The 24,046-nt window shown below is 34.2% G+C and overlaps 1 protein-coding gene across 1 annotated transcript in view; it reads right to left on the bottom strand.

The window, feature by feature from the left end:
• Window positions 1–6,697: 6,697 nt before the first annotated feature.
• The window catches only part of LOC114324546 (uncharacterized), a 33,202-nt gene continuing 15,853 nt past the window's right edge, over window positions 6,698–24,046 (bottom strand). Inside the window, exons 4-7 of the mRNA XM_028272401.2 lie at window positions 19,967–20,183; window positions 18,620–18,853; window positions 14,096–14,371; window positions 6,698–6,843 (exon numbers count right to left, since the gene is read on the bottom strand). Of these exons, the coding sequence (XP_028128202.1) occupies window positions 6,789–6,843; window positions 14,096–14,371; window positions 18,620–18,853; window positions 19,967–20,183 (782 nt within the window). The 3' untranslated portion in view covers window positions 6,698–6,788. The remainder of the gene's footprint in view (window positions 6,844–14,095; window positions 14,372–18,619; window positions 18,854–19,966; window positions 20,184–24,046) is intronic.

Genomic DNA, 24,046 nt, shown 5'->3' on the forward strand with positions numbered 1-24,046 from the left:
TAAATGGGGGATTTATAAAATCACATCTGGCAACTCTGGTTGTAGTTGTAGCAAATTTTACCTGACAAATTCTCTGTCTCTCTAGGACCTCTCTCTTGTATGTTGGCGCCAATCTCGCTTCAGTGTTGAATGGGACGGGGCCATTCCGTCAGTGTTGACAGTTCGTTGGTTTCTATACATTTTCTGACGTTCTAGACGTCACTAGCCATAAAAGTAAACAGTGCAACAAGTGTGAAGGGTCCAGGACTGTATTAGCTCAATGTACCCGTGTGTGTGTGTGTGTTCACAAAGAGGGGATGGCATTAGATAAACTTTTTGCCACAGATATTTGAAAGTTGAAGATTGAAGATGTCATATTAAATTTTTATTTTAGAATCTTTAAGAAATTGTATGATAATATCATTAATAGTTTTGGTATTGAAGCTTAGTAGATGTGAAATATTCAGCGGTAAACTTACATTCCGCTCCTGAAGTCTAGCAATTAGTGCTTTCGTATGGTTTTTATTAAGTTCACAATTAAAGATTATATGATTTAAATCTGCAGTAGAGTAGTTATCACATGAACAGAGAGAGTTGATACGCATTCCTATTTTAGCTAAATGTGCAGGAAAATTGCCATGGTTTAATCTTAAGCGACTTAGGGATGTGGAATAAAACCGAGTAACGTGATAATCAAATATGTGTGGGATATTTTGCGGAAGTTGTGGGTATATGTAAGTGTATGGATTCCTCGAAGTTTGTACAAACTTAAGCCAAATAGTTTCCCATTTCTTTCTTAATTTTTTATGCAATTCTGGAATGTAATCGCTGGAGATTGTTAAATCTACTATTTCATTTAAAGTTGCCGAATTCTTTGCCATTTCATCCACTATCTCATTTTCTTTGATTCCAGCATGTCCTTTTACCCAGATAAAGACCAAGTCACTACTCTTATTTTTAAATCGAGCGATTGTCTTTCTAATATGGCATAACAACTCATTGTTGTGTTTTTTGGTTATTGGTTGTGATATTGCCTCAAGAGCAGATAAAGAATCTGATAGTATAACCGTGTCTCCAAAGTACCCGTGTGGCTAATACGGTTACGGTATAAAAAGTTTTAAAATTAATTTGTCAGACTGGCTATCTGATACCTAATTTTTGTCGGACAGTGCTATACTTGGATAAAGAACCCTCCAATATATCACTTGTTATTCGTGTCCGAAATTTTGTAATCGCAAAACATAACCTGCCATAATTAACATATCGTCCCTGCACTTTCCAACTATCGAATGTGAAAAGTGGTACTTTTCAGGAGAGCAAAATAACTCTTTTTTAGAGACTCATAAATCAACGCATTGAAAAATGGGAAAATGTTTATATTTTTTGTATGTAATGTTTAATCCTTGTTAGATTGATAACAAATTTCAACTGCTTATCATTTTTTTCTTTCCAAAAAAATCATTTTTTTCTTTCCAAAAAATCACATTCGTTACATTGCTTATGTATTAATCAAAGATTTATTTCGGTCCGATGATTCAAAGTAGCGAATGTATAATAGGGAATAACTGTATAATCAAATAATGAAAATCCGTTAAAATGAAATCATAAACTGCCTCACAAGAATTTCTTGAAAGCGATACTGAAACAAAGTTCGCACAAATTGTAAACACTTGCATTTTATTCTTCTCAGCAGTTTAGCATTTTCGACAGTTTACAGATTATAATTGAATAACTGTTGAATAAATTACAACACAAACTAACGAATGTGACACATTCGACATTTAGCGTTGTACAAATATACCTTTAGTTATATTTATACAAAACAAAAGTATCGAATATAACCGTTTTCGTCGGTTTGCAGTCAACCAAATAAAACAATGTTCATATTCGATGGTTTAAACAGCATATTTCCCGCGCTTCTAATCAAGCTACAATAACGAGAATTTGCCACAAGATGTATCACGTATAATGCGAGGGCAAGGTATCGAATCTAAAAACCCGATTTTTCACATTCGATAGTTGGAAATGATAGGGACGATATCTACGTTGTCCGACTAAAGAAACGAGGCTGTAAATTTGTCGGAGAAGAAATCGACAATCTTTAGTAATTAATTATCAATACTTTCAACTAAAAATTAAGAGTTTTGTAATAAAAAAAATGTACCGTGCTAGAGTGACATCTTGTGGATGTCGTGACTCGACGATCACGCCATCTTTTTTGTCCGACAAAAATATTGTATTATATTCTAACGCATAATCTTTTGATTAAAATTAAAAATTATAGTTTTGCAATCCAAAACCTAACCGCGGTAGAGCTACAGGTTTAGGCGTTGTGCGTGCGGAAACGCGTCCAACCTGCACTATGAAATTTTTCAGAAGATGGCAGACTCGCTCAAACGAAGCAGTTAATACCATTTTTAAGACTATTGTAATCATTTTTAAAAAAAGCCCGATGTACTGTGGACTATAAAATCATTAGTTTTCTGAATACGCATGTAGTAACACTTATATATTAGTGACTATACACTTATTTATATTTCTATCCGTAAATTTAAATCAAACTCAATTGATGCTTCTATTTTACAAACAAAAAACCAATTTTTGTATTATATACGAAGGCTGTTCTGGAAATTTTTGAATAGTACTATATGAGGTGCCATGGAAATAACAACAAAGCAATTGACAAGTAAAAGACGAAATTAATTGCCAATATTTGGCCAGTTCGTCGAAATCTTTAATGGAAACTCTGTATTGTCACAGAAAAAACAGCAAAATCAGCTGTCAAAGTCACAATTTTTAATAGTAGGATGTAACGGTAACATTGTGTTTCATCTTGTGAAAGCTCCCCTCTATAAACTCGTGACAGCCTATCACTTTCTGTTATATGTGAGGTTATATACTTGCCTCTGCACAACAAATTGTTTTTACTTCATAATCATGGTCGAAGACCATGGATTGTTTACCGTATGCGTTATTTTCCAATTGATAATTAGTACTTGACGCCATCTTTCAACAAGTCTATTGACAAATTCACAAAAGTAGCATACGTTGGACGGAGGTAGCGGAATTAAAATGAGCTCACTGTCATGGCGACCGTTCCGTAACACGTTCCGCAAGTAGAGCCACATTCAAAGAACGAATTCCCAACAGTTGCGGAACCGCTTCGTCACTTTTTCGTCGTCTGAATGCGACAAATGTTCAATCAAAATTAATTGTCAGTCGTCTGACAGTTTGTGAACGTTTTTGATGCGAACTTAGTTGCCAACCTTCTAACAATATATAGTAAATATCTATGCTTCTAGCGAGACGTTTCTATAAAAACAAAAAAAATTGAACTGTCAATCGATTCCTTCCTTTTCTAACACTCACATGGATAATTCTCAGATATAAAATAAATTTGGATCTTTGATAGAGATTAGAAAGCTTGTCACGCACGTACACGACTCTAAGACTGAAGAGTATATTATTCATTCTTAACGATAAAACCATTAGTTTTCGAGATATTTGAAATTAAAAATTAAGCGGCACAATACATTAATCAAAATAGCTGTGCCGTTACATGTTTAGCTTCAAATATCTCGAAAACTAATGACTTTATCGTTAAGAGTGAAGAGTATGTTATTTACATAGAGAGTATTGAAGAATCTCAGTCTCCGGCGGCTCCAACACCCCCAGCCAAGGTAGCGGGTGGAAAAGGGTTGGAGCAGAGGGTGCTAAGAATCCCCGGAAAATATCAGGCTACCACAAAGAACGACAAATGCATATCACCTCATATAATGTTAGAACTCTTATATCGGACCAGAAGATGATGGAACTGGAGGAAGAACTGAAAACAATTAAATGGGACATCATCGGCCTCAGTGAAATCAGACGAAGAGGAGAAGCTCAAATTACCCTTAAATCGGGGCACTTATTTGGGCCTCGATTACTCGAGGGCCTCTGATCCAGAGTTTATATACCACCCGAGTTTATAAGCATCTATTTCATGCCCTTGATACACAAATAACTATTATAGTATAGCTCCCTGTGCGTGACAAGCCTAATATACTCAAAGTAAACGAACAAAACTGGCGCAGTCAAAGAGAAAAACAAAATAATGATTTTTGCTTTATTAAAATATGTCAATGTCCGTACCTGTAGTTGGATATCGACAGACTCATTGCAAACTATTGCAATGGATTTTGTTTTTCTCAATTGTTGGAAAATGTTGTCTTATTTTGGAAACATACCTAAAAAACTTGTCGGTTTACTTAAACATCATTGTGTTGCAGTTTTTTTCCACAGAATTTACAGAACAGCCCCATATACATAATTTACAACTTCACACCTGACTGTATACTATAAAACAGTCAAAAGTCTATGCAGTTCACCAGAGACAACATAGTCTGTTGACTACAATGTAGTAAATACAGTAAAACCTCCTTTAACCGAAATGATTGGGGGGAAGCCGTTTCGGATAACAAGAATTTCGGTTAACAATAACATGGGTTTTTGTATCTTTCTTGTATCAAATTGCATAGTATTCTTGGTCAAAGATAGTATTAAACAATACTATGAGGGGATTTCGTAATGTGTTGTATATTTAATTGCGTTCTTTAGTTGTATGAAAGCAAAGTTGACAATGTTGAAAAATTAACATCGAACTGTTTCCGCTTTTTGATAAAAATTTACTTTTATTGACGAAATTACAGAAAGTGTCTGCCGTTTCGGTTAAAAGATATTTCGGTTAAAAAGGTTTCGGTTAACGGAGGTTTTACTGTACTTATATCCGACTTGGTATGGTTGATTTTTTAAAAGAATAAGCCCTAATGCCCTCCTCAAATTCGTTTGTAATTAGTAACACAAACCTGTAGAGAATAAAAACATATTTTCATTTCGTTCACCAACGATTTTTTTAAACAACAATTTTTTTGAAATAATAATAGTCCATGTGTTAAGACCGCTCCCGTCTGAAAAAATTTCTGATTCGGTTTCTTTGTGGATTCCTATTCAAAAATATCTCCTTTAAACAAATATGAAGGGTGCCGGGCGAAATTTTTGAACAGAAATTGTTTAAACAATTGTTTTAAACCAATACAAAAGATCACCCTTTTTGTCCCGAAGAAATTTTTTTAGGTTTTTTGGGTTATTCTAAACAAGAAAGGTATCTTGTGATTTTTCGCAAAAATTGATAGTTTTCGAGTTATAGGAGATTTAAAATCTGAAAAATGCGAAAATACGCATTTTCAAGGCTTAAAAACTCATATTTAAATTAGTATTTTTGAGGTTGCCAAGTACTTGAATTGTAGTTTAAACATTCATTTTCAAGATTCTTTAGACTGATCGGGTTTAACTTCATTTTACACCGTTGTTATTTAATTGTTAATTATGCGTGTCCATCCGATTTTTTGCCGGTGCGGTGCGCACTTTTTCCAAAAATCTCCTATTTTCCTCCGAAAAATATATTTTTAGATTTTTCGGAACATTCTAAATAAAATAGGTTTCTTGTCATTTTTCTCAAAAGTTAATGGTTTTAAAGTTATAAGCGATTTAAAATCCGAAAATGCGCTTTAAATCGCTTATAACTTTAAAACTATTAACTTTTGAGAAAAATGACAAGAAACCTATTTTATTTAGAATGTCCCGAAAAATCTAAAAAATATATTTTTCGGGGGAAAATAGGAGATTTTTGGAAAAAGTGCGCGCCGCACCGGCAAAAAAATCGGATGGACACGCATAATTAACAATTAAATAACAACGGTGTAAATTGAAGTTAGACCCGATCAGTCTAAAGAATCTTGAAAATGAATGTTTAAACTAAAATTCAAGTACTTGGCAACCTCAAAAATACTAATTTAAATATGAGTTTTTAAGCCTTGAAAATGGGTATTTTCGCATTTTTCAGATTTTAAATCTCCTATAACTCGAAAACTATCAATTTTTGAGAAAAATCACAAGATACCTTTCTTGTTTAGAATGACCCAAAAAACATAAAAAATATTCTTAGGGGCCAAAAAAGGTGATCTTTTGTATTTGTTTAAAAAAATTGTTTAAACAATTTCTGCCCAAAAATTTCGCCCGGCACCCTTCATATTTGTTTAAAGGAGATATTTTTGAATAGGAATCCACAAAGAAACCGAATCAGAAATTTTTCAGACAGAAGCGGTCTCACCACATGGACTATAATGATATTTATTATATTTTAATAGGGCTATTTTAATATCGCTTTTTTCTTATTTCGAACACTTGACGTATGACATATACATATAGTATATATACGTCATACGCATTGGTAAATATAATTGGGATATACCAATGATATGACATAGATATATTATACGTCATGCGTCAAGCGTTCGAAACAAAAAGAACAGCAATTAATCGCCTATTCCCTAACATTCGGTTCATGTTAACACTATGTCATCATAGAACTTTAAATTCATACGAAATTCAAAAACATGAATCTGTTTTATTCTAAATGATTGAAGAGCTGATAGTATAACCAAAGATTTGGAAATTTTTTATGTTTTTTCTGCACAGGTTGGTAGAGTTTATCAAACAATACATAAGCCCTTTCTAGAATATATTTTTGTACTGTCGTTTTGAATGACACATCTTTACTATGTGACAAGTACCTATGTGAACTTTTGATGAAAACATCGTGTCTTATTCTCTTACATCAATACTACCTATACCTCACTCCCTCCAAACCCTGCATTCCAAAGAAAATAGAAACCTATAAAATATTTTTTTGTATTTCGAACTGTCACGAAACTTCCTCACAAAAATCACAGGTATTAAATCTCTTGACAAGGATTCACATATCGGTCCTATCGTCTATTCACAGCCTTGTTATTACCGAATCGTGTGCACGCCTTTTTCCACCTAAAATAGAAGAACATATTATATTATACTCAACATTGTGTCTATATAAGAGCACTATGTTGCGTTTCACGTTAAGAACGCAACATTGGTTAGATAGGCCAATGTATTTCTTATGGACGATAGAAGCGCGCTGATGCCACGCCGTACTGATTAGATAGAATTAATCGTATATCGGCAGTCAAGTAGCCACCCATGCCCGAGAGGTTTGGCAACACTGATCTCCATGAGCGCAATGTTCCGTTATTAACGTTAAACAAAGTATAGCTTTAAATAAAGAATATATAATATATCGAGTGAATTTTATACATCATTTGGTAACATATGCTAAAGATTAACAGATTGTCTTAATGAGTTTACACAATTTTATATTTTTGGGTATAAAAAACCTGTTTTATATAATATCATAGCCTAACCAGGAGGGGGGTGGGTGGGCTACCCATTTAAGGACAACCGCTTATCATCCTCAAGCAAATGGTATGGTAGAAAGGTTTCATCGACAGTGTTCGACCTTCAGTGTTACTGGGCATACGAGCAACGTGGAGAGAAGATTTAGGTACTTCAGCCGCCGAACTCGTTTATGGAGAACCATTGTGTTTGCCAGGTGAACTATTGTTTTCGTCGCAAAGAAACACCGACGACAGTGCTCATATTTATTTAAAAACACTTCGAAACCATTTCGAAAATCTACGTCCTAAGCAACCGTCCCAAAAGCACCTTTATATTCAAAGACATGAAGACCATCTCTCACGTTTTCGCCCGCCGTGATACAATCAAAAGCAGCTTAGAAAACCCATATCACGGTCCTTTTCCAGTTATTAAGCGAGGTGACAAGACTTTTGTCGTCCGTGTAAATGGAAAAGAAGTAACAATTCCCATAGACAGATTAAAACCTGCGTACGAGCTTTACGAAAGTATACATCACGAGCCAGAGAAAATGACAGTGTCCAGCAAAACTAACACAGACAATGAGAACGGCAGACCGAAGAGAAAAACAAGATTTACTGGAAGTTGTCAAGCAAGTGTCGGTTAAAACATTTTTCAGTGAATTCAGTGATTTTTCCTTTCCTCGTATAAACATTGCGTTGATTTTTCTGTTATTTTCAATTTTCATTATATGTATAGGTATATGTATTATCTATCGTCTTATATTCTCGAAAGGGGGTGTTGTGGCGACACGCTTCAATTACTATTTTGCTAATTTTAATTTTTAATTTTTAATAACTTTTTCAAAATGAAATAATATGTCCCATTTAAAATTCACATTCTTCCGGCTCATAATATCTATACGAAACCATATGTTAATCGCCTGTTCAGTTTACGTATGGAAAACAAAAATTCCACATTTAATAAACAGACCTTATCAAAAAATCACTTTTTAAATGCATTCGAAGACGGTTCTTAAAACCACATAATGACAAACTAACGCTTGTAGTTCAGTAGAGTCACAGCAGACACCCTGTGCGGTCGCACCCTCGCTAGAATAACAAACCCTCTTTCGAGACATTTTCACGTTCTTTTTACCGATTAAAATAAATATAGTTTTTACATTTATTTTAATTTCATTTAATCGTTTCTGTGGACAATAAGATCACACACGCAACCACCACCATGGAACAATTACCAATGAGCGGTAAGATCGTATTGATGCGGCTGTAAAATGTGAGTGTGAGTAAGATGCAGCATTGGACTGCCGGAATGGCATCTCTGCGCACTCACCATTGACGGCCGCCAAATGCGTGCATGGCGCTCATTATTATTACTTAAAAATAACAGCTTAGTAATCAAAGAATGACAAAAAAATTTTCAGGATCTTGTAGGGGAGGACTTTAAACATTGATTTAGTCACTTTCTGACTTTAATAATAATAACTTTTAACCAAGTTATTAAGCCTTGAAAATCGCCATCTTTCGTTTTTTTTTTCAATTTTAAATTGCTTGTAACTCGAAAACGATCAACTTTAGAGAAAAATTAAAAGAGACCTTTTTTGTCCAGAATGGTCCCAAAAAACCTAAAAAAATTGTCCGGACTTTTGCAATTTGATTAAAAAAATTGTTTCAAAAAATTTGGATCACTTTTCGCGTGGGCGACTTCTTGAACATTATTTTGGGATGTGTCACGAATGTGATTATGCAAAAAAAAAACTAATAGGAATATTTTTCCAACGAATCCGCCGTTTTCGCCGTGTCTAAAGGGTGAAGTGGAAGGTAAGAGGAACCGAAATCCAAATTTTCACGCAATTCTGCGGTGACACGGAAAATTACAGGGTATCGACCTATTTCACATTCATTTACTAAGCTAATTATTGATTAAGTAATTAAGTATTAATAAAAATATAGTCTGGGCAGATTATCGGAGAATAGGCTATTTTTAGGAAACGTTATTTGCCAGCAATTTTATTGCTGAAATCGAATCTTATGATTGTATATATTAATAATATAGGTATGCAGAGTCCGCAGATAGTGTACTCCTTTTTTTATAAACAAAATGGCCCCCGAAAATCGTGTTTTTTTCAATTTTTGCTATATAACTCCAAAGATTTTCACTTTACACCAAAAACACCCAAATAAAAATTCACCGTAATTAAATTCTGCATAGAGACGTGTTTTTCCCGATTTACTTTGACGAAAATTTTCGACGGAAAATTCGGGTTTTTCCAACAAAATCTTTAATTTTCAACTAAAATTCTAGATAAGTGATTGTTTATCAATAAAATTAAATATCTTGGCAGTATAAAAGCTCTTTTCGTATAGATTATAATTCCAGAAGCAGATGGAAACTGAATGAACAGTTTGACAACAATTGAATTGTTAATTAAAAATTTACGGTCGCTATAATACCCACAATAATGATACATAAGAATAACTATGATTTTTGTATAAAAAGACACTGTACCTATCTAATGTACTTTACAGAATTGAAATTGAACTATTTAAGTGACCTCAGGAATATTTTAAAATTATAACTAATTGTTTGGCTTATAAACAAACAGAATATCTCGGAAAATATTAAATTAAATTAAATCGTGAAAACGGTATTGGAAAAAAAGCGACAGGACGCTTCTTTGAAAAGAAAAAACGTTTAATTGTGATGAGTGGTTCCTGAGATACAACCGGTCAAAGTTGACCGGCATTTACGGCAAAGATATAAACAATAGGATCATAATTTTCAAACCATCACCTTTTTATTTTTGTCCTCTTTCTCCGCACCAATTTTCAAATCTTTAAAATACTCATAACATATATTGATATAATAAAAACTATCGATATTACTAGTAAAAATTGCCAAAAATAGCAAAATTCCAATCAAAAATTAGGTTGGAGAAAATGTAATCTCAAAGTTCAAAATCCGTATACGTTAAAAAAATGCATTTTCTGGGCTTCCCATGGAGCAATTTTCTTCATTCTTTTTTTGTTCCCAAGTAACTCAAGTAGAGCCATCTAACCAACGCATTATTAAATGACAAACTTGCTTTTGTTTTGTTATAATAAATTAATTTATTGATTATAACAAAAATTTTTAATTTGTTTAAATAAAGATTGTTTAAATAGGTAATTATACAGCTTTCAAATGAGAATATTTGTGTTTTTAACGGTAAAACGTACACTTGTAGTACGTTTACCTAAAAAAAGTTTACAACTGGAAAAAATATGTAGTTTTCTTTTCTTATAAATAAATTAATCCATTATAACAAAACAAAAGCAAATTTCACATTTAATAATGCGTTAGTTAGATGGCTCTACTCGAGTTACTTGGGAACAAAAAAATAATGAAGAAAATTGCTCCATGGGAAGTCGAGAAAATGCATTTTTTTAACGTATACCGATTTTGAACGTTGAGATTACATTATAAGACAAAACTAAAGGACAAAGAGGACAAACCTAAAATGGTGATGGTACGAAAATTATGATCCTATTGTTTATATCTTTGCCGTAAATGCCGGTCAACTTTGACCGGTTGTAGCTCAGGAACCACTCATCACAACTAAACGTTTTTTCTTTTAAAAGAAGCGTCCTGCCGCTTTTTTTCCGATACCGTTTTCATGATTTAATTCAATTGAATATTTCCCGAGATATTCTAATTGTTTATAAGCAAAAAAATTGTTTATAATTTTAGAATATTCCTGAGGCCGCTAAAATAGTTCAATTTCAATTCTGTAAAGTACATTAGATAGGTACAGTGTCTTTTTATACAAAAATCATAGTTATTCTTATGTATCATAATTATTGTGGGTATTATAGCGACCGTAAATTTTTAATTAACAATTCAATTGTTGCTAAACTGTTCATTCAATTTTCATCGGCTTCTGGAATTATTATCTATACGAAAAGAGCTTTTGTATTACCAAGTCATTTTATTATTGATAAACAATTACTTATCTAAAATTTTAGTTGAAAATTAAAGATTTTGTTGGAAAAACCCGCAATTTCCGGGGAAAATTTTTGTCGAAGTAAATCGGGAAAAACACGTCTTTATGCAGAATTTAATTACGGTGAATTTTTATTTGGGTGTTTTTGGTGTAAAGTTAAAATCTTTGGAGTTATAGAGCAACAATTGAAAAAAAATACACGATTTTCGGGCGCCATTTTGTTTATAAAAAAAGTAGCATACTATCTGCGGACTTTGCATTCCTATATTATTAATATATACAATCATAAGATTCGATTCCAGCAATAAAATTGCTGGTAAATAACTTTCCTTGTATTTTGCTAATTAGCCCAGAGTAATGAGACATTCTCTAGAGCAGGGTTGTCCAACTGGCGGCCCGCGGGCCGCATCCGGCCCGCGAGGCTATTTGTTGTGGCCCACGTAAGATTTTCGAAAAGCATATATTTTCTTTAAATGCTGCCACTGTGAAAAAAGATTTTTTAATTTATATTTTATGGTTTAGCAGTGTTTTTACATCACAAGTACTGTACCGCGTGCCGCTTCGCAGACGTGTAACGAACACAATCGTCCTCCACCACAATGAGAACTGCAATGATTACTGCGCATCACAGTTCACGCAGGCCACACCTCCCACTGCTTACCATCCGTCACCAGCCGCCATCGTGCCAGTGTGCTACTGACACGTAGGCTAGTCGGCTAATCTATTACGTTGCTAATGAACAGTGAACTTGATTAATTCTTTGTCTTGATTCCTCTTATACAATAATGAGTGTAAAACTAGTAAAACGGAAAATTGACAGTGAGAACAGAATTTACAAAGAAATTTGGGAGAGTGATTACTTGATTGCTAACAATAATGGAAAGTTGCAATGCTTAGTGTGCATGAATGTCGTTTCAGTGCCTAAAGAATATAATGTAAGAAGACATTACACAACAGTGCATGAAAATAAGTATGCTACGTACACAAATGAAAGTCGGCGTGCCCTAGTTGCAGATTTGAAGAAAAAGCTTAAACAGCAAACTGGTATGTTCAGTAAAATATTACATTCTCAATCGCATTCTTTGCATGCATCTTATGCCGTGTCGCTTGAGCTGGCAAAGGCAAAAAAACCTTTCACTGATGGCAATTTGATAAAAAAATGTGCTGTTGAAATGGTCAAAGCTTTCGGTGATTCTAAAATGGCGGAGAAATTTGAATCAGTGCCACTTTCACATCAAACCATACAAAGAAGGATTGTTGCTATGGGTGAGCAAGTAGAAAAATCTATGCTTAGCCTGGTTAAGAAAAGTTCATATTTCTCATTTTGTTTGGATGAAAGCACTGATCAAACCGATGTTAGTCAGCTGTTAATATTTGTGCGCACTACTTTTGATGATTTTACCAGTAAAGAGGAGTTATTTGATATTTGTCCTCTTTATGGAACAACAAAAGGAAAAGACATCTATGAGGCTGTGAAGAAAACAGTTGACAGAATTGGAGGCTTTGATAAATGTTCAGCCATAGCAACAGACGGGGCCCCATCAATGACAGGTAAAAAAATTGGATTAGTGGGTCTGCTTCGAGAGAATGGTGTCACTTGCCCAATAATTCATTGTATTATACATAAGGGAGCTTTATGTGGAAAATCAGTCAAGGAAGATCAAGTTTTCCAAACCGTGATTAAGATTATAAATATGATTAGAGGTGGAAATCGATCTCTTTTACACAGGCAACTTAAGCAGTTTTTAGTGGAAACAGAGGCTGAGTATGGAGACTTGCTAATGTACAACCATGTAAGGTGGCTGAGTGCAGGAAAGTGTATGGAACGATTTTTTGCCATAAGAAAGGAAATCCCTGCATTCCTCAACAAATACGTTTCATCTGACACAACTAAACTGGAAGAGAAGTTTAAGGATCCAGAATTCTTAAGACAGTTAGCTTTTATAACAGGTCTGACTAATCATCTTAACATGTTAAACTTGAGTCTTCAAGGAAGAAACCAGACGGTTTCAGATTTGATCGGAATGATAAACGGATTCCGGAATAAGCTGAACGTGTTTAAACGTGCTTTGGAAAAGAACAACCTGACACACTTCCCTAGCTGTCTGCAAATAACAGAAGAATTCAACGGTGAGGAAAATATTGAGTTTTCATCCTGCATTTCACAAATTGAACAAGTTATTGATGAATTCAATACAAGATTTGAAGAAATTGAAAGTCTCAAAAGCAGTCTACTTTATAATAACACTCTTGGAGCAACCATTGATGATCAACCACCCAACTTACAGCTTGAGTTATGTGATCTTCAAGCAGACATGTTCCTAATCACCAGACAAGAAAAGGGACCTGAATTTTTCAAATTACTGTCAAAGGAGAAATTCCCAAACCTGCGAGATTTTGGACTGAAAATGACGTCAATGTTCGGAAGCACATATACATGTGAAAGTGCCTTTTCCTCCATGAAATACATTAAAAAACAAAAACAGAAGCAACCTTACCGATTCTTCCTTACGTCATCTTATGAGACTGTCTACAACTGAACTGGAGGTGGACATTTCTTCATTGGTGGATGAAGCCGATCGACCACAGTCCTCACACTAATTGGATACATCTTTTTCGTTGCTTTTGCAATGTTTGTCTTGATTATTGAAAAGTGTTATCAATAAATTTTCCGTTTATAAAAAAATGTAGTTGTTGAGCAATAAAAGAAATAATACCCTTTTTTGTTTTAATTATTTTTATACCTCACTTTATTTTGTTATTACTTGTAACAAAATTATTATATGGCCCGCGACAACATCAAAGGTTTTAGTTTTGGCCCTTGAGGCATTGCAAGTTGGACACCCCTGCTCTAGAGGCTCTGATTAAAATGAAAAAAACTCTCACCTGCACTGCGTACACCACATATCCTTGAACTCAATACCGTAGGCCTTCCTACACTTCTTCTTCCCTCCGTCCTTCTTCGGTTTCTTCACGTTCGCTTCGTCATCGGCGTCCATGTCGCGACTCTCGCTGGAACTCCCGATTCCGAAAATCCTTTTCCATTTGCACTTTCCGCACATCTGTCGCTGCGCCGTCGTCTGCTCCAGCAAACCGTCGGATTGGTTTTGGCAGGTGCATTTTTCTTGGTTACTGAAGAAGATGTAACTGTCGGAGTTTGGCCTGGAAGGGAAAGATATAAATAAATAAATGATTCAATCGATTAGAATAAACAGGAACCAATCTTTTATTTGTATTGGGAGCCGTAGCGACGCGTCGCTAGTAAAATTAAGATCAGTCGAGATCTAGCCTTTGGCGAGGTTGTAGCATTACAAATTTCCGCTACAATGTTTTGTTAATTGCATTCATTAATTTTATATCCTATCCCAAGAAAAATATCTATTTTTCTAATTTATTGTGTGAGTTAATATATCATTAAAATTTCCTAAGCCGCTCCTGTTGGAAATATTTCAATATTTCGCAACATTGAAAAACGTTAGGAAATTTCCTGTTTATTTGTGGAAACATTCATTATTCTAGAATGAATCCTTAAAAAGTTCTGGTATTTTTCCCTTTCTTTTGAGCGGGAAGCATTTTTGTTATTATTGGCCAGAATTTTGAAAGATCGTTGAGTTGTCTCGGAGGATTGGTCAATGTTTTCAGCCGAAAGAGCCATCGGCTGGACGCGTGAGTGGCGCGAGAGATGTGACGAAGAAAAATAAGTAGTTCTAAAAGCATGTTTGAAGGTTAAACATCTTTTTCCCGTAGAACTCACAGACTCGCAGAAAATCGCACTTACCGGCTTAAATTGGCTTTTTTCGTTATGGTAAACGAAGTGAAGCACTTGCAATTTGTCCAGTAAATATTAAGGAATATTGGTACAAAATTTCACAGCATTACGTTGGATATATTCATGTTAAAATCGAGTATACAATATTATTGTGATGCAGTTTGGTATGCCGGTAAAGAAGTGCGCGGTTCCTGTCTTTTGTGTAGCTGTTGCTGTTTTTATGATGTTATGGTAATATTCCTGTATTCAATTCCTGATTCCCGGATGAGATTTCTGATTTGGTCTCAACTTTGGTCCTGTTTCCTGTTTGGTTAGAATTGAATGCTTCCCCAATCTTGGATGGAAAATTTTGGTTAAGTGCCAAGTCTGACGTGTGACGATGGATTTTGTTTTAAAAAAGGTATGAAATAATATTTGTTTTAATTAAATTCACAAGTGGATATTAATTTGGTAAAGGTTTTAAATATTTTAATAGTTTGTTTTCAACATGGACTCTCGGAAAGTTTTATGTAAATTAGATAAAATAGCAATGACGTTTGACTTGACAGCATAAGTCAAACTTTGTTTTGATACACTGCTCTAAAAAGTTATTATGTATGTAAAAATAATGTGTAATAATAAATTTTGTGTATTTTTGGAAATAGAAAAGATTGTAAAATCTTTATTGTCCATGGTAAAGTCTTATTAAAAATTTATAGTTATTTTTATTATTCATTTCCTGTTTGAGAACATGTTTATTCTCAGAGTAAAAATAAAGTCTAAAGGTTTAAATAAACATTATAAAATGTACCTATTTTTATTTCTGTAACCTTTTTTTGGAAAGTTATTAACCAGATGTCTAATACAAACGAAATAAGTTTTAGAGTAGAGAAAAAGAAATGGCATAGAAGCCATAGGATGGTAAATAATAGCCCAGTTTGACCCAAACGAGGAATCTAAGATGAATGTCCCTAAATTGGTTCCCATAATATGTCCAGTAAGTACTCGATATGTGAATTTGGGGATTTTTCAAACGGCGTCCAAATTTCTTTAAATAGTAGGAAAGTCCTCAAATCTGTGTAAGTATCCTTTGCTTATTTGGTTATGGTAGTTAATCTTCTTTAAACCCTCTTACCTCCCCTTAACGATTCCACGACCTGCCACCGCACAACAAATGAGCTGCCGTTGGCAAAGAAGCTTTATGTGTCTGTTCCTTCTACTAGCCCCATTTCGACCCAAAGTATCTATGTAGTTAATCTTATCCCTGATCCCATCAGAGCAGACATGTAAAACGCTACAAGGTTGGATCTGAAATTTCATCACTCATAACATGGATTCCCGCTGGAGATTTTAAACAGATCGGGCGTCTGGCGTTTCGCCATGCACTGGGTTTTGTTCCCAGTATCATCAATTTTCAGTTTATTCCATTATAAGTCAAGTAAAGATTTCTGTCTTCGTTCGCTTGTGGGAGATGGGAGTGAATAATTTTTTTGTGATTTTAATTGTTGAAAAACAAAGTATACAGTCGGACCAAGTATAGTGAAACAAAATAAATTCACAGTAAGTTTTTGATTGGTTTTTTATCCAGCTTCAGCAGATAACTACTGAGCTGAATATTTCCGCATGGTTAACAAATACTCTTCTCCAAGAAATTAACACACCACCTTAAAAGCTGGTTATTTTTAATTTCTAAAATAAAAAAGTTAGATACTGTAACAACTGGCCTTGTTTTTCATAAATACAGGGTGTTTTTTTTTAATTTAAACTTATTTAATAAGTATGGCTAACTTTAAGTGGTATTCTGCATGAAAAAATAATGGCAGTTAGCTTATAAACCTATGTCCGCAAATGCTTCGTTTCTGAGATAGAGGGTGTTGAAATTTTTCTTACAAACTGACGAGTTATTTATTGCTTTAAAACCGATTGAGATATTCAAATGAAATTTGGTGGACTTTAAGACGTAGTTATTGTACATTTTTTGACATAACATTAACAATTTTATGTTCATCAGTGGCTCACATAAGGGTCATATTACCCGTATGCGCGCCGATGGTGAATACTAAATTCCTAATTGTACATCAAAAGATGCGCAATAACTACCTCTTAAAACCCACCATATTTCATTTGCATATATTTTCCGGCTTTAGAGCAATAAATAAATCGTTAGTTTGTCAGAAAAATTTTACACCCCCTATCTAGGAAACGAAGCATTTGCGGACATAAGTTTATACAGGGTGTCCAGAAACTCTACCGACAAACGAATACAGGAGATTCCTCAGATAATTTTAAGACAATTTAACCCAATTCACCTAGTCCGAAAATGTTTCCTAAAGAAGCTAGAGCTATTTGAAGATGGCGTCTGGTAATTAGTTTTTCTTAAATATCTCCAGAACACTTCTATTTAGAAAAACGAAAATTAATACCCATATTTATCTTCCAAAGATAAATCGATTCCATCTATTGCAAATTTCTAGTACCGGTCATAGGCACCCGTTTTGGGTGGGGAAACAGTTATATTATCGCATAACTTTTCTGTTTTTTGTTTTTAAGCATTTTTGAGTCTGGATTATTAAAATATAAGGTATTATAATACTAAAAGGTACTCTTACTTTAAGTCGATAGGATACACCGTTTTCTAGAAAAACCGATTTTAAAAATTTTCGTTTTTTGAATATCAAAAAAAAATTCAAAAAAAAATTTTTTTTTTTAAACGAAAACTGGTACCTTCATTCATATTCCGGAAATGAATCGATTTCATTAATTACGAATTTCTATTACCGGTCATTTGCGTCCGTTTTGGGTAGATCAACGGTTATTTTATCGCATACCTTTTTTGTCTTGAATTTTTAAGACTTCTGACACTAGATTATTAAATTATGAGGTATTCTAGTATTAAAAGTTACTCTTGCTTTCAGTTGGTAAAATACACAGTTGTTTTTCTTTGATATTTAAAAAAAAAAAATTTCAAATTCAAGAAACGAAAAATTTTTAAATCGATTTTTCTAGAAAACGGTGTGTCCAACCGACTGAAAGTAAGAGTACCTTTTAGTACTAGAATACCTCACAATTTGATAATCCAGTATCAAAAACGCTTAAAAGATAAAGACAAAATAGTTATGCGATAAAATAACCGTTGCCCCACCCAAAACGGACGCCTATGACTGGTACTAGAAATTCACAATGGATGAAATCGATTTATCTCTGGAAGATGAATTATGTGCACCAATTTTCGTTCTTCTAACTAGAAGCGTTCTGGAGGTATTTAAGAAAAACTAATTACAAGACGCCATCTTCAAAAAGCTCTAGCTCCCTTAGGAAGCATTTTCGGACTAGGTGAATTTTGTTAAATTGTCTTAAAATTATCTGAGGAATCTCCAGTCTTCGTTTGTCGGTAGAGTTTCTGGACACCCTGTATAACAACCTGCCATTATTTTTTCATGCAGAATTACCCCTTAAAGTTTGCCATTCTTATTAAAAATACCCTGTATTTATGAAAAACAAGGCTAGTTGTTAAAATACTTATTATCCAGTAAAAAATCTCCGCAAGAAATGTATCATTACTTTATCAAAAATTATTTACCAACGAAAAGCGAACAGTTAAAAGTTATTCCTACAACAAACTCAACAATATTATATTAAACTATAATGTAACAAAAACATACCTCTCGCTCTTCTTTTCGTCCTCGTCTTCTTCTTGGGCATCCTCCTCTTCTTCTTCATAGTACTGTGCATCGCTCAACGCTCCAGGAGACAGAGAAGACTCTTCGGTTTCAAATGAATTTCGCAACGAAGGTGGTTCCACGTTCCTGTAGCGCGTTTTGTTTTGGAAAGCACCCTCCATGTCCGCAATCAGCAGTTGGTGAGTTGGTACGCCGAAGAATATGTTCCCTTGTTCGCTAAAGTATTAAGATACGTTACTATTGAATCAAATAGATATGATACGTAATGGAATTTTGAAAACATTGAACAAAAATAATAATTTCATAAACTGTGACCAGTTTTCAACAACAAAACACATAAGATTAAACAAAATCAACAAATATATCAACTGATCCAAAATTATTGTCATAATTGGGACCGTGCAAGTTCGAAAGAGCGACATCTGGTTTCATAGCTCAGTAACATTTTTAGCACTTTTAATTATATTGGCCAATTATATTAGTCCTGGTTACTGGATAATTGTCAAGGCCATAGCTCAAAAAAGAATAAGAAGAAAAAGTAAGATTGAGGTTATGTTATTAAAACGTAAACGTTGTATTACAAGCAAAATACCATTAATTAAATTCACTTTAATAATTGCATATCATATCAATATTATGGAGCAACATATAATTTTTACAATTTATAACACATCATTTGCGAACTCCCATTTTTTTCAATGACAGTAGGTATGAAATAAACGTCAATTTGACAATTTCAATTAACAAAATGAATTATTTAAGACATATGTTAAGAAAGTGCAAGATTTCTCCACTACTTGCGCACGATCGTTTCTCGTATCCCCTCCAAGTACTTGCACACAGCGAATAGTGAACTCTCAAGGACAGACATAGCTATACAGCGCATGTCTATCATTAATTCAGATATACTTGTCAGTTTACGTCAACTTTGACTTTTCAAGTTTTAGTAGAACAAAAGTATTATTGAAAATGGTTTTCGTTTTCAGGAAAAAACAAAAGCGATCTATGCTCGAAATATATTTTAGAAATGGCCAAAGAATTAAAGGAGAATGGGTTTACTCCAACCGAGATGCTTTTGAAGATTTTGTTGAAGAATTTCGTAAAGTTGCGGTTCATTATGACGTCTTTTGCAGAACTATTCGTCGCGTTGTAGCGTTTATCGAGAAACCGGAAGTGTAACATATAAAAAAAATCACTTAAATCGGACAACAGGTTTAGGAAATTCGAGACATCAAAAATGGCCCATTTTGTGGAGTGGCCGTTTTTTTGTGCCGGTCAGTGTAATTGTGGATCTCGTTAGTAAAATATTTATAAAAAATCGAAAATTACCTGTCCGTTTCATTGTCAGCTAGAAGATTCTCTTGAAGATCAAAATCGGGTTTCTCCTTATAGAACTGGTCGACGTCCTCTTCGATAATCTTCTGCATTATCTTCTTTGTAGGGTCTTCCGACGTGTTGGCTGGGTTATTGGACTCGCTTTCGCTGTCCAGGAACAGCATATCATCACCCAATAACAACATTATATTCGAGTCTTTGGTTAAATCGTCTAAAAATAATAACAATCAGACAATAATCAAAACTCGGAGACTCGTTTTAGGCATTTAAGTATTCACGTGATTGGTGGATCAGTAGAAATTAACAAAAAATACCTAGAGAAAGCTTTACATAACAATTTAAACAAGCAAAAGTGGTGATGTCTTTTTAGAGGCGTCTAACCAATTGTCACATTCCTCATTATCTATCGGATTTTACGCCAACCCAGATAGCATGTAAACTTGTGGCAAGTTTGATTCTTCTTTGATTTTAAATTGCTGCGTCAAATATGACGAGGCAAGTTTGAGTCAAGTTTGCTGCAATCTTGTTATGACAAAAATGATGAATGTTTGTAGCAACTTTGCTGCAAACTTACAGTTGCAAAGCCACGTCACGCGTGCCATCTATTTGGTTGACTTACACGTTACGGTCGGTTCGGTTTTGTTCGGTACCCTGACTGATGTCACGCCCACGCTAACGAAAGTGTTGCCACCGGAGGAAAATTTCCCTTTTTGCGAGAATTTTCAACATAAAAGGGAAAAAGTTAACTTATAAGGGAATCTTTGCTCTAGTCCAAATTGTAAAATATTTTTAAAAAATCAAAATATTTGAAAATAATTCAATATATTCTCACAGATTTTTTAAATAGGAGCATAGGATAGAATTTTGCACACATTTTTTGCAAACATTTTGCACGAGAGATTGAAGCCTTATACCGAAACGTTTCTAGGAGAATATCAGGTAGGATTCAGGCGTGGACGTTCAACCATTAACCAGATCTTTACACTACGACAGATCCTGTAAAAAGCGCAAGAGTTTAACATAGATATGTACCATATTTTTGTCGATTTTAAAGCTGCTTATGACAGTGTATTAAGACCAAATCTCTACAACGCTATGAATGAGTTAGGAATTCCAAAAAACTCATATGAATGATAAAAGTGACAATGGCGAAGATGATATCAGCAGTAAAAATTCAAAACGACTCGTCAACCCCATTTGAAATACATAGTGGTTAAGGCAGGGAGACGCGGTGGCGTGTCAACTTTTTAATGTAGCATTAGAAAAAGTCGTACGAGACGCTAATATAGATAGCAGGGGAACAATATTCAACAGATCTGTCCAAATTCTAGCATATGCAGACGACGTGGACATTATAACAAGAACCAGAGCGAGAACTGCAGAAATCCTAACCGAGCTAGTAGCAGCAGCAGAACAACTGGGGTTACATATAAATCGAAATAAAACAAAATTCATGGCGACTAATACAAACACAAGAGCTGGAAATGTTGACGCAGATCTAATCATCAATGACCAAAACTTCTGAAGCTATTTCCTTGTGGCATTTTTGTATTTTGACAAGTATTAAAAGTAGTAGTATTTTGTATTTTGACAACGGCACCCGATTTGGGCGTCGAAACGTTAATAAAATTATTTTTTTCATTTTAATTGTGGCTTATTTCCCATATAAATAATTAATGACCAAAACTTCGAAGCGGTCAAAGAGTTCATATATCTAGGGACATCGGTTAACCCCAATAATAACACATCAGTCCCAATAATAACACATAGTCTATCAAAGTACTTAGCTAACAAACGTCTGTCTCAAAAAACTCGTATAAGGCTGTATAGAACATTGATAGTCCCCGTTCTCACATATGGATCACAGGCATGGACGCTAACTAAAACAGATGAATCCGCTCTGTCGATTTTTGAAAGAAAGGTGCTACGTAAGATATTCGGAGCGGTCTGTGAGAACGGAATATGGAGGCGTAGATATAACTTTGAACTGCAGAATATCTACAAGCATACGTTTGGTGGAAAAGATATTATCACTATAATTAAGCGAAACCGCCTGCAGTGGGCAGGACATGTAGCCCGGGCCCCTGAATCGAACATGATAAAAAAGATTCTAACAGCGCAACCCGTGGGAATGAGAAGACGGGGTAGACCAAAGCTGAGGTGGATGGACGGGGTAACACAGGATGCCGAGAAGATCGGAGTCGGCAACTGGAAAATGCAAGCAAGGGACAGAACAGAATGGCGTAGAAAGCTTGAGAAGGTCGAGGCCCTCTAAGGGCTGTAGCACCAAGATGATGATGATAGGAGGGAATTTTATCATAAAAGTGGGAATTTTTAAGGTACGTTGAGGTACTTGAGGTAAAAAGCTTACTCGACAGCTGGCAACACGGGAAAGTAACCTGCCAAGTGCAAAGCGGTGATAATTTGTGGTTATGTCCTATCGTATGTTATATTTTTCTTTGAGTTTTTAACATAAATTTACCGTACAATTCTCCGAGACTATTACTTTAATTATTATTACTAAGCTGAAGCTTCATTTTGAAGTTTACTAAGTTTACAGATTGGTATTCTTTTTGCTTTGGTGAAATCGAGGAAACGTTTTTTTATGTTTTTCATAGCTTCTAGCTGTATTTACATACTATCTAAAATAAATTATATTTATAATATATTATATATAAATAAGTTTTAGGTTTTATTGTAAAATTGTTACTTTAACATCTTTTTATCTCTTTTAATAGCAAATATTAATTCTGTTCACACATCAAGAGCTTATAGCAATTTCTTTTATTTGTTTCAGAGCTGATAGACAAAATTGAGCATCGGAACACAATCGGAATCTAAGAAGCTAACGGGTTTAATGTAAGTTCCAATAAATAATTTTAGACAATATATTGTATTTTAGTTGAGTGATTAATAAATAGTTTTATAAAATGGTATTGTATTTTTTATTCACCTTGTTTTATTCAAATTGTGGCTAGTATGTCAAAACAAGCCTTAAGCAAGTTTGTATCAAGTTTGAAAAAACAAACTTCATGCAACAAAACAAAAACAAACCTTCAACAAGTTTGTTATATCAAGTTTGTATCAAGTTTGAAAAAACAAACTTCGTGCAAGTTTGTCACACTGTAACTAGCAAGTTTGCAAAGTTGCCATGGCAAACCTGCAGCAAGCTTCATGTTTGATGTATCAAACTTGTTGCAAGTTTGAAACAAGTTTATATTGTTATCTGGGGAGTGACTTATACAGGGCGTTTCATTAATAATTGTCCATATCGTAACTGGAGAAACCTTAGCACAAAATACGAAGATTTAACCCAAAATACTTAGATAAAATATTCTTTCTTACCGAGATACAGAGTGTTTTATTACAAATAATGTTCTAAAATTATTTTAGCCTATGGTTACCGATTAAACCAGTTTACACATGCTAGGGTACTTTAACTAGTCTTAAAAGATAGTTTTCCGCTGTTACCAGAGGCGGGCTGTAGGGATATATACTTCATTTTCGCCCCTTTCCCCCCTCACAATCTACGCCACTGTCGTAATAATCATTTCAGCATGTTTTTTGATTCCTTGTTACTTTTTATATAAATATCATTCTTTTGTCTCATTGCGATAAAGTAAGTAGTTTTCAAGTTATTTGCGTTTAAAGATAATGGATTCCATAAGATTATGTACTTTAAACTACATTCAAAAGATTATGGTGTTTAAAATACATAATTTTATTGAATCCATTACATTAAAACGCAAATAACTTGAAAACTACTCACTCTATCGCATTGAGACAAAGGATTATATTTACGTAAAAAGTAACGAAGAATAAAAAAAACATGCTGAAATGATTATTACGACAGTGGCGTAGATTGTAAGGGGGAAGGGGTGAAAAGGAAGTATATATCCCTACAGCACGCCTCTGGTAACAGCGAAAACTATCTTTTAAGACTAGTTAAAGTACCCTAGCATGTGTAAACTGTGTGTCAAGTTTGAACAAAAAATATTAAAAGGTGCTTTAAGGGGTTACATAGGTCTTGCGGGTAAAAGAAAGTGACTTTTTAAAAAAATTCTATCTCGAAAA

The sequence above is a fragment of the Diabrotica virgifera genome, chromosome 8 (assembly GCF_917563875.1).
Source record: "Diabrotica virgifera virgifera chromosome 8, PGI_DIABVI_V3a".
In the NCBI taxonomy this organism is placed as follows: Eukaryota; Metazoa; Arthropoda; class Insecta; order Coleoptera; family Chrysomelidae; genus Diabrotica; species Diabrotica virgifera.